Source organism: Rhinolophus hipposideros (assembly GCF_964194185.1).
Source record: "Rhinolophus hipposideros genome assembly, chromosome: 8".
Lineage (NCBI taxonomy): Eukaryota > Metazoa > Chordata > Mammalia > Chiroptera > Rhinolophidae > Rhinolophus > Rhinolophus hipposideros.
Genome location: NC_138054.1, coordinates 58577935 through 58593037, shown reverse-complemented (window position 1 = coordinate 58593037; position 15103 = coordinate 58577935). Strand labels below are relative to the sequence as shown.

Below are 15103 nucleotides of genomic sequence, written 5' to 3'. Positions count from 1 at the left end.
TTGTGGTATCCAAAATTTTATTTGAATCCTTTTTCAATTCCTTTGGGGATCCCATTGCATCGGAGTCCGAATGATGAAAGTGTCAAGGATTGAACATTATTTTTAAGTACATACAGTTTATGCTGTTGGGACTCTACATAGCCATAAAGTGAAGAAGTGGAAGTAAGCAGTTCAGAAAAGCTATCCTTTTCACTACTTTTTATAGCATGAAGTCAAGTAAAGTCATGTTGATTATCTAGAATTTTCTCCCAAAAAGGACTATAATTGAAATAGCTAGACTCTTTCAGTTATAGATTAAATTTAATACGTATACATAAAATTTATTTTCTTTAGGCCACCACCTGAACCCAAAGCTATAATATTGGCTTTTATTATTGTTGTTGTTGTTTCTACTCTCACATAGTAATTATTTCTCTTGTTAAAGTGAATCTTTTTTTACACAGGTGGGGAAATATATTTTTTAATCATTATTATCAAGGATACGTCGCTTGGTTTTGTTTATCTTTAATGGAGTGTTGTTTCTTTCAATAGTTACACCTTTTAATAATAGGAGTGAAAAGTTTGCAGTGTATTTCTTTCACTATTACTTCTTTTCCCTTCCAGTTGTTTTTCTAAGTGTTTGGCTAGAGCCAGAGGCATTGGTATATTTTGTTTTCTATAATAGTCTTTAGCTCAATGCAGTGACAATTCACAGTTGAATTATAGAGACTCAGTATCTGTTTTACTCTTTGCTATATTATAACATAAATTTCTGTACATTTTTTAAGGGTAAGAATTGAGAGGAAGGTCTTTATTTTATATTTTTATTCCATCTATAGATGTGAACAGGAAGTGCTGGTGTTTCACAACCAAGGGAATGCATGCAGTGGGTCAGTCCGAGATAGTCATTCTTCTGCAGTGTCTACCGGATGAAAAGTGCTTGCCAAAGGATATCTTTAATCATTTTGTGCAGCTTTATCGGGATGCTCTGGCAGGTGGGAATGCTTTATGATTTAATCTGCACTCTTTATAGATGATAAAAAGTTTTGGTCACAGATGCAAAATAATAGTCTTAAATTTGGAAGTTTGGCATTGGGGTTGATATTGGTGGCAAATTAGAATTTGCCTTGGTTTGAGAAAATTATAAATTTTAATACTTTACCTAGTGTGGTTATTTTATAAAGGCTGGAATCAAAAGTTGTAAGAGAATCCATTGAGCTTGATGTAAGAATATTTTCCTTTGAGTAGCTTAGGGATCTACTGGCTAGTGATACCCAGTAGAAGGAAGCATAATCATAATTTTCTAGTTGTTTCTTCAGTGAACAATACTTATATAATCATAATGTAAATACTCTATATTTAATTTTCAAGTTTCAAGAACCACCAGCATGAATAGCTATTGTTTCAAAATAAATTGTAAATATTATTTACTGTGGCAATGTAAAAGTAAATGCATAGCTATTAAAAGTTGGAGAAGACTAAGGATGCCAATATAAAGACATACTATTAAAAGTTGAGAGAGAAAGAAATTGCAAGGTTATATGGCAGTCCTGGTTTTACTTTTTGAGGAGCCTCCATACTGTTTTCCATAGTGGCTGCACCAGTTCACATTCTCACAATCAGTGGACAGGGTTCCTTTTTCTCCACATTCTCACCAATACTCATTATTTTAAAACTGATTTTTTAAAAAGCTATTGTAGGAATCCAGCAAAAAATTAAGAAATTATCAGGGTTTAATTTAAGTAATGGTGTAGGAATAAAGAGTGTTGAAAAGCTATAAAAGGCAACGATGCATTAGTTCAATAGGATTTGATAACTAATGAGATGTGAGGAGTGAGAGGGAATGAGTCAAAGTTGGCTTCAGATTTCTGTCCTGGGCATCTGAGTGGATGTTGTTCTTATTCATTGGGATAATGAATAGAAGAAGAGCAGATTTGGCAGATGAGGTCTTTGCTCAGTGTGTTGAATTTGAATAATGACAACAGATAATGATATGTAAATAGAATATGAATATATGGATATTGACCTCAGGAGAGAGATCTGGACTAAAACACGGGTTTGGGAGACCCAGCATTTATGTGGTAGTTGAAACTGGGGTTGTGACTGGGATAGGCCAGTATGGCAAGACTAGAGCTGTGAAATACCAACAAGGAAAGAAAGGTGTGAATCATTATGTGAGTCATTAAAATATGTTTAGCATAAATGGTTACTCATTTTTTAAAAAAGTATCTTTATATATCAGTAGAGTCCATTTTAACTATTAACATTAAAATGCAAAAATACTACAACAAAAAAATTACTTGAAACTAAAAGTAAGATAAATGGTGATAGTCTAAGGTCAGACTATAATACATCTAAGCCATCTAAAATATTATCTGTTTTGTAGGTTTTTAAGCAACTTATTTATTGGTAAAATGTTTAATTTAGTTTAAAATTAATTTAATTTTGTTTCTTAAAATTTGTGTTTATTCTATCCTAAAACTGGTCCTGTCACTGTTTATATATTATTAGTAGAAGGGGAACTGACTAGGCTGTTTCTAGGCTGTTTTAACCAAAGCAAAAGAAAATAATTTGACATCTTGTTGATAGCTACTTCAACAAACCATTTTTGGGGCCTTCATTTTTGTATATAAAAGAAAATGTACTTCTATCATTCCCGTTTTCATTTTTTTCATAGCTACGTTTCACACATCCAGGTTTCTACTAGTGCATTTTCTATACTATCATCATCATGGTTTTACAGTTGCAAGTTAAACATGCGGTGTTAACCCTCATTGAAAACACATAATCACAGAGGTATGCCCCACGCCCCCAAAGCTGAATTTCCAGCCCTTTATTTGTATTATGTAAATATTTATCATTTGTCCTGTTTTGAATGAGAATATATTTGTGTTGTAATTTCTACCACTGGTACTGGGTTCATGTGTGTGTTAGGGTGTTTGTCTTCTTGGTGGCAGCAACGTCATGACATGGCAGCTTGCCTGTCTCCTGGTCATTGAGAATGCCTCTCTCACCCAGCTGGCTTTAGTAGTCCTGTGGATGGTGAAGCCATTTATGTTAGACAGGTCAAAGGTCCTCCAACCACAGGGAGCTGATTCTGAAATGTCCTCACACTGAATCTGCTATGTGAGGGGAAGGAAATTCTAAATGTCAGCGTTACTATATTTTCATTATTTAAAAGTCACCTACTTTTTTCTGTTTGTACAAAGAGAATACCTGCAAACTTGATTTTAGCTTTTATGCCAACTTGCTTTGTAATGGCAATGATTGAGGAAGGGAATTTTAGGAAGTCTGAAGTTGAGGTCATTTGCTAATTGTCTTGAGCACAAATTTAAAATTGTTGGAAATCACAGAGATCGCCATCAAGTGAGCCTGGTACTAATAAATTCCACTTATTTTGTTGGGAAAAATAAATAAATAAAAAAAATAAAAATAAAATATTATCTATAATATAGGATGAGGGCATGTACATATATATCTAAGTAAATAGCATTTCAAAAGCATGAACTAGTGACTGTAAGAGTCTCTCCTAGAATAGGAATCATTTCACAGCTTATAAAATATGCGGACTAGAATGTATCTTTGATCGTGTAGTAAACTATTTTTTAGATGAGGAAAATGAAACCCAGAAATGAAACCCAGATCAGTCAGTGGCTTGTCTAACTCACAGACCTAACTAGTGACAGAATTAGGACTAAAGCTCCCAGACCAGTATTCTGTACTTTATGTCAGTAGCCTCTGTGTATGTATCTCTGTATATACTAATAGTACAACAGTTTTTAAAAAAACAGATATACGTAATATCTGTGATATGCAGGTGTTATTAAGAGTCCTGTTTTTAGATAATCAGGGTAGCAACTTGGTATATTATTTCACTATGATATTTTTATAACTGGAAACATATTTTAAGTGTTCTAAGATGATCCCAATTCATTATTTTCTTTCTGTGTAGCATATTGTGTGGAATTGGCAAATTGTATCTTAATTTTCTCTTGAGAGTGAAAGCTTTGAATACTCTATTACTTGCTTAATGGTTCCTCTGCCATAAATCACTCAAAAAGCCTTAGAAGCCCTCAAATGAACTTTCTTTATAATTTCCTATGAAATTTTAATCTAAACTACATGTATTTAATAATAGTAATATATATGTGTATGTATGTTTCTTAGCATATATATATAGTCATTATATAGTCATACATAGTTGCTTATGCTTTCCACAGTAAGGGGGAAAATTATGTTTTGTGAGTAATGATATTCTGAGAGTTTCAGGATGCCTTCTGATTATTATAGTGCCATGGAAGATTTTAGATTACAGTTTGTTTCTCTCCATCTCCCATCCCTTCTTCTATGGTTTGTACTTGCTTTTTTTAAACATTCAGAACATAGATTTGAATGAAATGGGAATTGCATCTACCACATTATTCTTTCTGGAATTAATCTCTGGTTGTTTCCCTCTCTTACTCAAAAATCTTTATTGGCTCTATATTGTCTTTAGAATAAACTGTGTACTCCAACATTCAGTACTCTACATTATCTGAGCCTGTATTTTTATTCTCATTTCCCACTAGTAGTCTGCCCATACTTTCACTGTACAATGATTTACTGCTTTATTACTCCACCCCGCACCATGCCATTTCCCAACATCCCAATTATCTGAATCCTTCAGTTCTCTGAAGTCTTACTCAAAGATCACTTTCTCCATGAATTCTTCCTTGATGATTCTCCTATATAGAAGTAATCCCTTCTTCTAAATTCATTTAATAATCTTAAAAAAAATATTTGTTGTATACAAAGGTTTATAAATACATATTTTAATATTTGTGCAATTTATAGAGCATGATAACAGAATAACCACCCATAAACAAAATACCAAGCTTGAGAAATAAAAATGACCGATCCACTGAATATCTTTCTCTTCACTTTCCTGATTACATTTTTCTTCCAAACCTCCCACGTCCAACCCCTAGGTAAACACTCTCATTAGTCTTGTGTTATACTTTTCTTGCTTTCCTTTATAATTATATCATAAATGCTCACATCTCTAAGGATTATAACATATTATTTTACATGTTTTTGAACTTTATACAATTAGTATCACACTATTTTATGTGGTTTGCTTTTTTCACACCATCATGTTTTTGACATTTATTCATAGCTGTAGTGGTTCTTGTTTATTCATTTTCAGGCTACTGTTTTATACTTATTACATAAATTTACCAGAATATATTAATTCTTCTGATGAAGTTTGCTGTTCTTACCAGTTTATTGTTATTCAGACACGCTCTTTAAAATTTTTGTAGATGTACAGTTAGGAGTAGAATTACTGGTTTACAGGGTATGGATGTCTTCAACTTTATTAGATGATGTTAAAAGTGTTTCCCAGAGTGGTTTACCACTTTATATCTTCTTGTCCCCATCCCCAGTGTGTAAGAGTTGCCAACATTTGATATTATCAGAGTTTTAATTTTCATCAGTCTGGTGGGTATAAAATGGTATCTCATTTTGATTTGTGATTTACTGATTATTAATGAGGCTGAGCATATATTCATATATTTATTGGCAATACTATTTGTCTTCTGTGACATATATGTCCCTGTTTATGTCTCTCACCAATGTTTATTATATTAGTATTCTCTTGGGAATTTCTTTAATTTTTCTTTTTGCATACATACTCGTCTATGACATTTTTTTTTAACAGTTCTTATTCAGTATGTATCAGTTTTCTATTGCTGTGTTTCTAAGCCACATACTCAGTGCCTTGAAACAATACAAATTTATTATCTCACAATTTCCCTGGGCACAGCTTTGCTGAATCTTCTCTTCAGGGTACTTCAAGGTGTCAGCCATGCTGGGGTTCTCAATTGGAGCTTAGGGTCCTCTCTATGGTTGTTGGCAGAATTCACTTTCTTGCAGATCCCCATTTTCTTGATAGCTGTTGGCTCCTAGACACTGCATTCCATTCCTTGCCTCATGTATCCATAGACAGTTTACAACATGGTTGTTTGCTTTCTTCCATTATCAGCAGGAGTGTTTCTCTGCTTTGAATCTCTTGATCTCTAGACCTAGATTTAAAGGTCTTTTGTCAGGCCCACACTGATAACCCCCCTATTGATTAACTCAAAGTCAGTTGATCAGTAACCTAATCATGGGAGTGACATCCCATCATATTCACAGGTGCTCCCCACTCAAGGGGAGGGAATTAAACAAGACATACATCCCAGGAGGCGGAATTCTGCCTACCACACAGAATTTCTAAGAATAGTTTATGACACAGACCTAAGCATACTTTATTCACTCAATGCTTTCCCTAGTCTCACTAAGAAAAATTGTTTTCATTTATATTCAATTATCAATTCAATATCAGTATCAATATTCAATTCAGTCAAAATTATTAATTACATTTGCCATCATATTTTCTCCATAGCTGTTGTATCCTGTGTTTTTCTTTGGACTTGCTTTTCTTGCTGAAATACTTCTTTTTATTAGTTGTCTTAGTGAAGGTCTGTGATTGGTAAACACCCTTAGTCTTTGTATGTCTGAAATTCTTTTTGTTATCACTCTTGAATAATAAAATTCTGGGTTAACAGATTCCCTCTCTCCCTTCCTTTTATTCCTTCCTTTTACTTCCCCTTAGCAAGTACTTTGAAAATATTACTCCATTGTAGCCTAGTTTTTTGTTTTTTTTGTTTTTCTTTTTTAATAGGTAGTTGTTTGGTGGCTTTTAGGATTTTGTCTTTATCTTTGATTTTTTGCAAGCACACTACTAAAGTTCTCTGTGTGAGATTTTTTAGTCAGTTTTTTGAGTTATAATTTATATACTTTAAAGCTCACCTTTTAAGACATATTGTTCAATGAGTCTAGACCAACATATAGTCATGTAACCACCACCAAAACCAAGATATAAAATATTTCCAGCATCTCTAGACCTTACCTCATGCCCCTTAGTGTTTTAACCCCTTACCCTCTGCCCTAGCTTTTATTGATCTGATTTGTGTCGCTAGTTTTACATTTTCCAAAAGGTCATATAAATGAAATCACACATTTGTGTTTGGTTTATTTCATTTAGTGTAATGCTTTTGAGATTAATTTATCCATATGGTTGGATGGATGGAGGTACCATATTTTGTTTATTCATTTACCTGCAATGTATGAAATGTTCTGCTTGTTTGGATCCTTGCCAGACTTGGTAGTGCTTTGCTTTTTTTTTCTTTGCTAATGAGTGTGTAGTGTACCTCATTGTGGTTTTAATTTGCATTTCCCTAATGACTATTGATATTGAGCATCTTTTCATATGCTTATTTACCATCTGTAACTCTTCTTTTGCCCATTTAAAAATTGGCTTGTTTTCTTACTGAGTTTTTAGTACTTTGTAAATTTTGGGTACGGGTCCTTTATCATACAGTGCATTTTTCAAATACTATATTCCAATCCATGACTTGTCTTTTCATTTTTAAACTGTCTTTCCAAGAGTAGAAGTTTTAAATTTTGATGAAGTCCAATTTGTCAGTTTTCCTTTTCTAGTTTATACTTTCCTAAGAAATCTTTGCCTTAATTCAAAGTCCCCCAAATTTTCCCCAAAGTCCCCTGTATTTATTTCTAGAAGTTTTATAGTTGTAATCTCTTACATATAGATTTATGATCCTTTTTTTTTTTTAAGATTTTATTGAGGAAGGGGAACAGTACTTTATTGGGGAACAGTGTGTATTTCCAGGACTTTTTTCCAAGTCAAGTTGTTGTCATTTCAATCTTAGTTGTGGAGGGTGCCATTCAGCTTCAAGTTGTTGTCCTTTCAGTCTTAGTTGTGGAGGGCGCAGCTCTCAGGTCAGGTTGCCGTTGCTAGTTGCAGGGGTCGCAGCCCACCATCCCTTGCGGGAGTCGAGGAATCGAACTGGCAACCTTGTGGTTGAGAGCCCACTGACCCATGTGGGAATCCAACCAGCAGCCTTCGGCGTTAGGAGCATGGAGCTCTAACTGCCTGAGCCACTGGGCCGGCCCTATGATCCATTTTGAGTTAATTTTTTTAGTGAGGTATAGTTGACATATGGGGGTCAGACAATTATTCATGAACTCATCCTAGAAAAAGTGCTACATACCTCATTGCTGAATATCACTACGGTCACCTTCGAAGTACTCCCCTTGGGAAAATATGCACTGACACCAGCGCCTAGTCCATCCTTCAAAGCATTTTTAGAACTCTTTTTCTGGAATAGCCATCAGAGCTGTCATCATATTACCCTTGATGCCCTGAATGTCATCAAAATGTCTTTCTTTCACTATTTCCTTTATCTTCGGGTAAAGAAAGAAGTCATTGGGGCCCAGATCAGGTAAGCAGCGAGGGTGTTCCAATACAGTTATTTGTTTACTGGCTAAAAACTCCCTCACAGACAATGCCATGTGAGCTGGTGTATTGTCGTGATGCAAGAGCCATGAATTGTTGGTGAAAAATTCAGGTCGTCTTAAGTTTTTCATGCAGCCTTTTCAGCACTTCCAAATAGTAAGCCTGGTTAACTGTTTGTCCAGTTGGTACAAATTCATAATGAATAATCCCTCTGATATCAAAAAAGGTCAGCAACATCATTGCAACAAGTTTGCAAACGTAATTGTCAGACCTCGCACAATATTATATAAGTTTCGGGTGTACAGCATAGTGATTTGGCTTTCACCTGCATTGTGAAATGGTCACCACAATAGGTTTAGTTACCATCTTTCACCTTACAAAGTTAATACAATATTATTGACTATATTCCCCGTGCTGTATGTTACATCTCCTTGACTTATTTTATAACTGGAAGTTTGTACTTCATTTTGTGTTAATTTTTGTACAGGGAGTGAGGTAAAACTGAAGAGCCACGCCCGCACTCTTTTTTTTTTTTTTTTTTTTGCTTATGGATGTCCAATTGTTCCAGCATCATTTGTTAAAAAGACTATAGTTTTGCCATTAAATTACCTTGGCACTGTTTTTGAATATTAGTTTACTCTATATGTATGGGTCTATTTCTGGACATTGTTCTGTACCATTGGTTTGTATGTGTTCGTGTATGTGGATTTATTTTCATTTTCACTGCTGTGTACTCAAAGTATACTTTTGATCTGAAAACACATTTCTTTCTTTAATTTGGAAAATTCTTAGTTATCATCTCTGAATATTACTTCTATTTAGTTCCCAACATTGTCATCTTTTGTAACTCCTTTTTGATATCGGAGCCTCTGAAATCAGTCTTCAATATCTCTTAACTTGCTTTTTGTATATTTGTCTCTTTGCCTTTCTGTGCTGCATCCTAGGGCTTAGTCTTTAATGAATTCTTCCAATTTGTATTTCTCTCTTCAAGAAAACTATTAATTTAAGAGAAATATTAAGGTGTATTGCTTAATATTGACATGGGCATAATAATAAAGTTAGCACATTGATTTTCAACTTTATGGTTAGCAAAAATTCGGAACAAAGAAAGAAGATAGTTTTAAATACAGTATATAAATATTATCAACCTTGCAAGTTAAATCATTTTTACATTTAAAAACTGCTTTTTGTTCCCTTTCAATCATTTGCAATTCTGTTTTGAGACACGTGTCTTCTGTCAGCTATTCCTTAGGGTATCCTAAATCTAATCCTTGTGATCCTAAATCTAATCCTTGTGAATTGGATCTAATCTTAGATCCTAAATCTAATTCTTGTGAATTGGAGCAGAGTACATTTGTGTATCATAAGTAGCATAGTGATGAGTATGATGTCACAATTGAAGCTGCCTTAAACCTTCCAGTGGCTTTCCACTGTGACTAGAATAAACTCCAAACCCCTTCCTTTGACCTGTAAGGTCCTATATCATCTCCACCCTAAAGATCTCTTTGACCATACCTCCTACTACTCCTTAAATGGATCGTCTTTGTTACCTTTGATCTCATGGCTTTTGCACTTACTGTTCCCAGACCTAGAACACAGCTACTCTTTCACATCTTTCTTGGCTGGTTTCTTCTTTTCATTCAAGTCTTTTCTCAAATGTTTCTTCCTCAGAGGATTTTCCCTGGCCCTCTTGGCTTAAGAAGCGTCCATCAAACACATTACCTTCCTCGGTTTATTTTCTTCCAAACACTTATCACTAACTTTGCTAGCTGAAATTATTTATTTACCTCCATTAGAATATAAGCAACATGAGGGCAAGATTTTTATCTGTCTGGCTCAACTCTGTATACCAGCTCTTAGAACAAACAGTCTGACATGTCAAAAAGGCTTAATAAAAAAAACTGGATTAAAGGAATTAATAAATTGTTGTGATGTCACTAAGAACGGGTTTTTTTGTTTGTTTGTTTGTTTTTTGTCATTTGTCATTTGGTGGAAAAGCACCTGGAGGAAAGGAGTTCTGAGAGAACACTTCTGCTAATAAAAGTGCTGTGCCTATTATTCTTGACTTCTTGTTCCCATTGGGACTTGGAGACAAGGGGAAGTATTATTTAGGTTAGCCTAAGAATGTTTCTGAGGCCCAATGTTTTTGGTCTCTAAGAAGGAAAGACTATCAGTTACTTAACAGGTCATTTGGGAAATTTCTATAAAACATCTTTTTTCTTTTTAGTATCTTTTTTTGTCACCTACTCTCATTCTAAGGTTTTCCTTATTTTTTATGTTTAAGTTGTGAACCCAGATAAACTTTTGGTTAATTTAAATTTCTTTCTCATATAGATTTATCAAATGACAATATATACTTCAGGGCACTGTATTACTGATTTGTATGTTATTACTAAATTTCATTCATCTTTTTTGAGTTTAATTTTTGTTAATAATTTTATAATGTTACTGATAAAATTAAAGAATCCAAATACAATGGAGTTTGATCTTTCATTTTTTTAATGTGGAAGTTCATCTCAGTCTAAGGATATACCTGCATATTAACTTAGGAAAACATGTCTTTAGAATATTTTTAAACCACCATCTCTTGTCCATTTTTTACCCCCATAAGTATTTAGAAGAAAAATTATAGGTAAATTAAAGGAGGGGGGAAAATAGAGATTTTTTTAAAAATAGCCTTTCAAAGAATATATACAAACATTTAATAAGATGTTTATAAAAACATGATAGGTATCCTGTAAATGTTTGTGGAATGACTGGCAGTTGAATTTTGTGCGTATTATCCAATATTTTATGCGTATCTCTTTTTTGGATCAGTATCTAGTAGTATATATCATATGGTAAATGCTTCATCATTTCATGTCGTAGTAATTGTTTCACATTTTAGTAGTTTGCCATTATTTCTAATGACCACAAAATTACAATTATAGTTGCTTATTATCTTTGATATTTCTGAAGCAAGTCCCTTTTTTACCTGTAAAATAAGAAACAGTTTCCAGGGAAAGAGGAACTTATTGGTGTTTTTACCATCATCAATAATTTTTTTGTATTGTTTTACCAGTTAAAGTATAGTATCTTATGGTACTGGTTTTTATTTTATTTTTCCGATGAATTCAGAAACTTTTTGATAAATTTATTTTGTATCTTTTTGTGAGCAAAGGAGCCATGATATTGATGCTTTTGTAAAGTACTTTTTCAACTGATGAGAAAGTAATGTGATTATTTATAAAGAGGTGATGTAAGACTAATACTTAATATTTATTGGGCATTTACTACATACTAGGCAGTGTGTTCATTGCTTTTTGTGCACTATTTCATTTTTTCTTAACTGTATGAGATTCATAGTCTTCTTGTGCCCATTTTACATATAAGCAAACTGAGAGGCACTGAGGGCAATTAACTTGCCTGAGATCATACACATAGCTGGTAAGTGGCTGAACCTAGGTTTTAATTTAGCTGTGTCTTCTCTGAATCCCGTGTTTCAAACCATAAGAAGAAATGAATTGCCTTATGAGCTTTTTGAAATTACATGGTAAATCTCACAGATGCTCTAAACTGAGGAAATGAGCTTCTGTGAAGCATACATGCTTAACTGCAGCTTATTGTATTACAGAGAACTCCAACTGTCTAAATTCTTTTGATGGCTTGAGGTTTAGTTATATTAATGTTTAAAAATATTGCTACTTCTTGAAATAAGAGGAACATTTGCTTGAAAATTGTCCCATTTGAGTTGATCTAAGGATTGATAAATATGCTTTGAAACAACGGAAACTGTTGTCACATAGATATTTAAGTTGTATTTCAGTTGAATGTAAAGATGGCTATTTGCAAGCTCTTTGAAAAATAAATTTTAAATTCCAACTTGAAGATGGAAAATTGCAAATTATTATATATATTTTAAAGAAATTGTGATATATCAAAAGATCAGGCTATTGGAAGATCTGCTTTCTGGAGCTTATTTTACCACTGATTTACCCAGTGTCTTTTGAGAGTCACTTCCCCTCTATCCCTTAAGCTTCAGTTTCTTCATCTGTAATATAAATCCCCCAAATTCAGGGAAGTCACATCAACTCTGTTAACTTAGTGGCACTGGTCTGATGATTACCTGATTAATGCCATGTAGAATTGCTTTGTAAACAATTGATATAAAGCATTTGACATTTTTGCCAGGTCATTTAAGCTCAGAAGCAAGAGTTGGTGTCTATTTTAACTATATGGATTCTTTAGTGGTCTTGAGGTATATAGAATTAGTTCAGTGGACGCATTGTATTGAACATTCCCATCGAGAACTGCCTGTATAAATTAGTATATAACAGACTTTATGAGTTCAAGAGCCCCAGATTAAATCTTCAAATAAAAGCTTTCCTTTGTCAAATTCTTGTGCCTGGTATTTTATTTTTGCTGATATCTTCACCTGTGGAATATTACTTGTTTATAGGTGAGGTGGTAAATGACAGTCTAACCTAAATCACTCATTGGGATTAATAGAGATCTACTTTTAAAAAAAAAAATTCTTTTAAGAAAGTAAATGCTTAAAGGATAAAAAAGTGTTTTATAATGGAAGGGGACATAGTAAAGAATCTGAGTGTGATTGGGATGGGGGGTGGATTGTTAGGTGATAGAAGCAGAAAGGTGATCAATATCTGTGGGAAAATAACCAGTAATAGATTCCAGTCTCTAATAGGGAAATCCCAAAGGAGTGATGAATGAATGACTTGACTACCAAGCCAACATATTTTTCACCTCTGAGCTGTATTCACTAGGGCATTATTATGAAACATAAACATTATGCCGTCATTAGTGCTTTAGAGGAATGCTATTGTGTTCCCTTTGTGAAGGGAAAAAAATCTTCCCTCTTTCTCCCATTCCTCTTCCTCCCCTCTCCCCTGCCCCCCAGGTAGAAAGATGAAATTTTATAGAAACCTTACTCTTAAATCTTTGATAAAGCAGAAAAAAAAAATAATACTATAATGTTTGGCCGAGTATTACATGTGTTTGCATTATAACAATAATATAATTTTTTGAGAATACACCATGTACCAGGTGCTGTTAGGATTTTGTATATATTCTGTTATTTATTCTTCACAACAGATCTAAATTTCCCCCATTTTACTCACAGAAGTTAAATAACTTGCCCCAAAACCACACAATAGGGAGTGATCAAACTAGTATTCAACCCCATATCTCTGTAATTTTTTCAAAATACCACGCTGCTTTCTTAATGTGGGGATTCATTTTGTTTTGTTTTTGTGTATCTGGCCCTGCAACTTAAATGTGCAGGCAGATTTGGTTAATCCTGGGGCAAGAATACTTACTCCTAAATATATTTGTCAGACGATGATGTTGAGGTGAGTGTGGCTATCACACAAAGCTTTTCTGAGTTTTGTGGGGAGTTTTGTTCCTTTCATTTATGGACCCACTTCACTCAAGGACTCTATGACCCATCACAGAACTGTTCTAACACACTAGTTTTCAAGGAAAGTAAAGCATTAACTTCTGTGATGGAGATTTTTATACTTTATCCTACTTCTTTCAGAGGTATCAAAAGAAGCTTACACATGTCTCGTGAACATATCTGCTGTTACATTACTGAATAGCTCTTGTTCAGAAGAACAGAAGTTCTTTTGTAATTCTAAACTGAGGAAAATATCTTGTTAATGAAGGGCTGATTTGTTACTGTTTCATTCCAAAAATATTTAAATTAGAAAGCACTTAATAAAGAGCATTTACGGTCAAAAGAAAAAAAAAATTTCCTACTATGAATTTAAGTAAGCCCTAAATTGTTTACATTTCATATTTGTCTGCACTAAAATTACAAAGAATAAATCCTATCTGTGGTACTTCCTTCTCTATAAATTGTCTTCTCCCCTTAATGTCTCATACATAACTATACATAATTGTCTTCATTATGTTCATGAATTGACTTTATTCACCCAATGAGACTGTAAGCTCTCTGAGAGCGGGTACCTAATTTTAACATTTTTTTTATGACCTTTGAGGCAATAATTCTTACCCTAATTCATACAGTAAAATTGCACCATGTAACTAAGGAAAGCATCAATATTTTTGGCTTTTAGCTAGGCAGTCTCCTGCAGTATGATAATACTTGTATAAGTTATATCATGCTCAACCAGAAGACCTGATAAAATTGGGGGAAATTTTTCATTTAATAAATGCCACTTATTTGAAAAATAACTTTCTAGATTTGGGTATTTTTCATGGTGAAAGGTTGGGAATTAGTGTTTGGTGGTGTCTGGCCCAGTGTTGAATAATAATGATTACTAAAAATATGATTAATTTAGTTATAGAAAGTAATTAATGAATTTTTTTGTTTTGTTTTAGGGAATGTTGTGGGCAATTTGGGACATTCCTTCTTCAGTCAAAGTTTCCTTGGCAGTAAAGAACATGGTGGGTTCTTATATGTAACATCTACTTACCAGTCACTGCAAGACCTTGTACTCCCAACCCCACCTTACTTGTTTGGGATTCTCATCCAGAAATGGGAAACTCCTTGGGCTAAAGTGTTTCCCATCCGACTAATGCTGAGACTTGGAGCTGAATATCGACGTAAGTAGTAGAGTACTTTCTTCTAAGACACATGGCCAAGACATCATGGCTAAATAAAGTTCTGAAGTATTCAGAGACCCCCTGGTGATACAATTCAGCAGAAGTAGTATTTTTAAATAGCTAAATCAAACTGGGCCATTGTTTCTACTTATTTTGCCTACGATGGGAAGGACTGAAAATATCAAATGAGAAAGTTGGTGATGATTTATTTCCTTGTAA

General features: G+C 33.8%; 1 protein-coding gene across 3 annotated transcripts in view; it reads left to right on the top strand.

Moving 5' to 3' along the window:
- The window catches only part of ZFYVE9 (zinc finger FYVE-type containing 9), a 135027-nt gene that overhangs the window by 79508 nt on the left and 40416 nt on the right, over positions 1-15103 (top strand). For all 3 annotated transcript variants that reach the window (XM_081057617.1, XM_081057615.1, XM_081057616.1), the window contains 2 exons: positions 819-974; positions 14660-14884. In XM_081057617.1, the coding sequence (XP_080913743.1) occupies positions 819-974; positions 14660-14884 (381 nt within the window). The remainder of the gene's footprint in view (positions 1-818; positions 975-14659; positions 14885-15103) is intronic.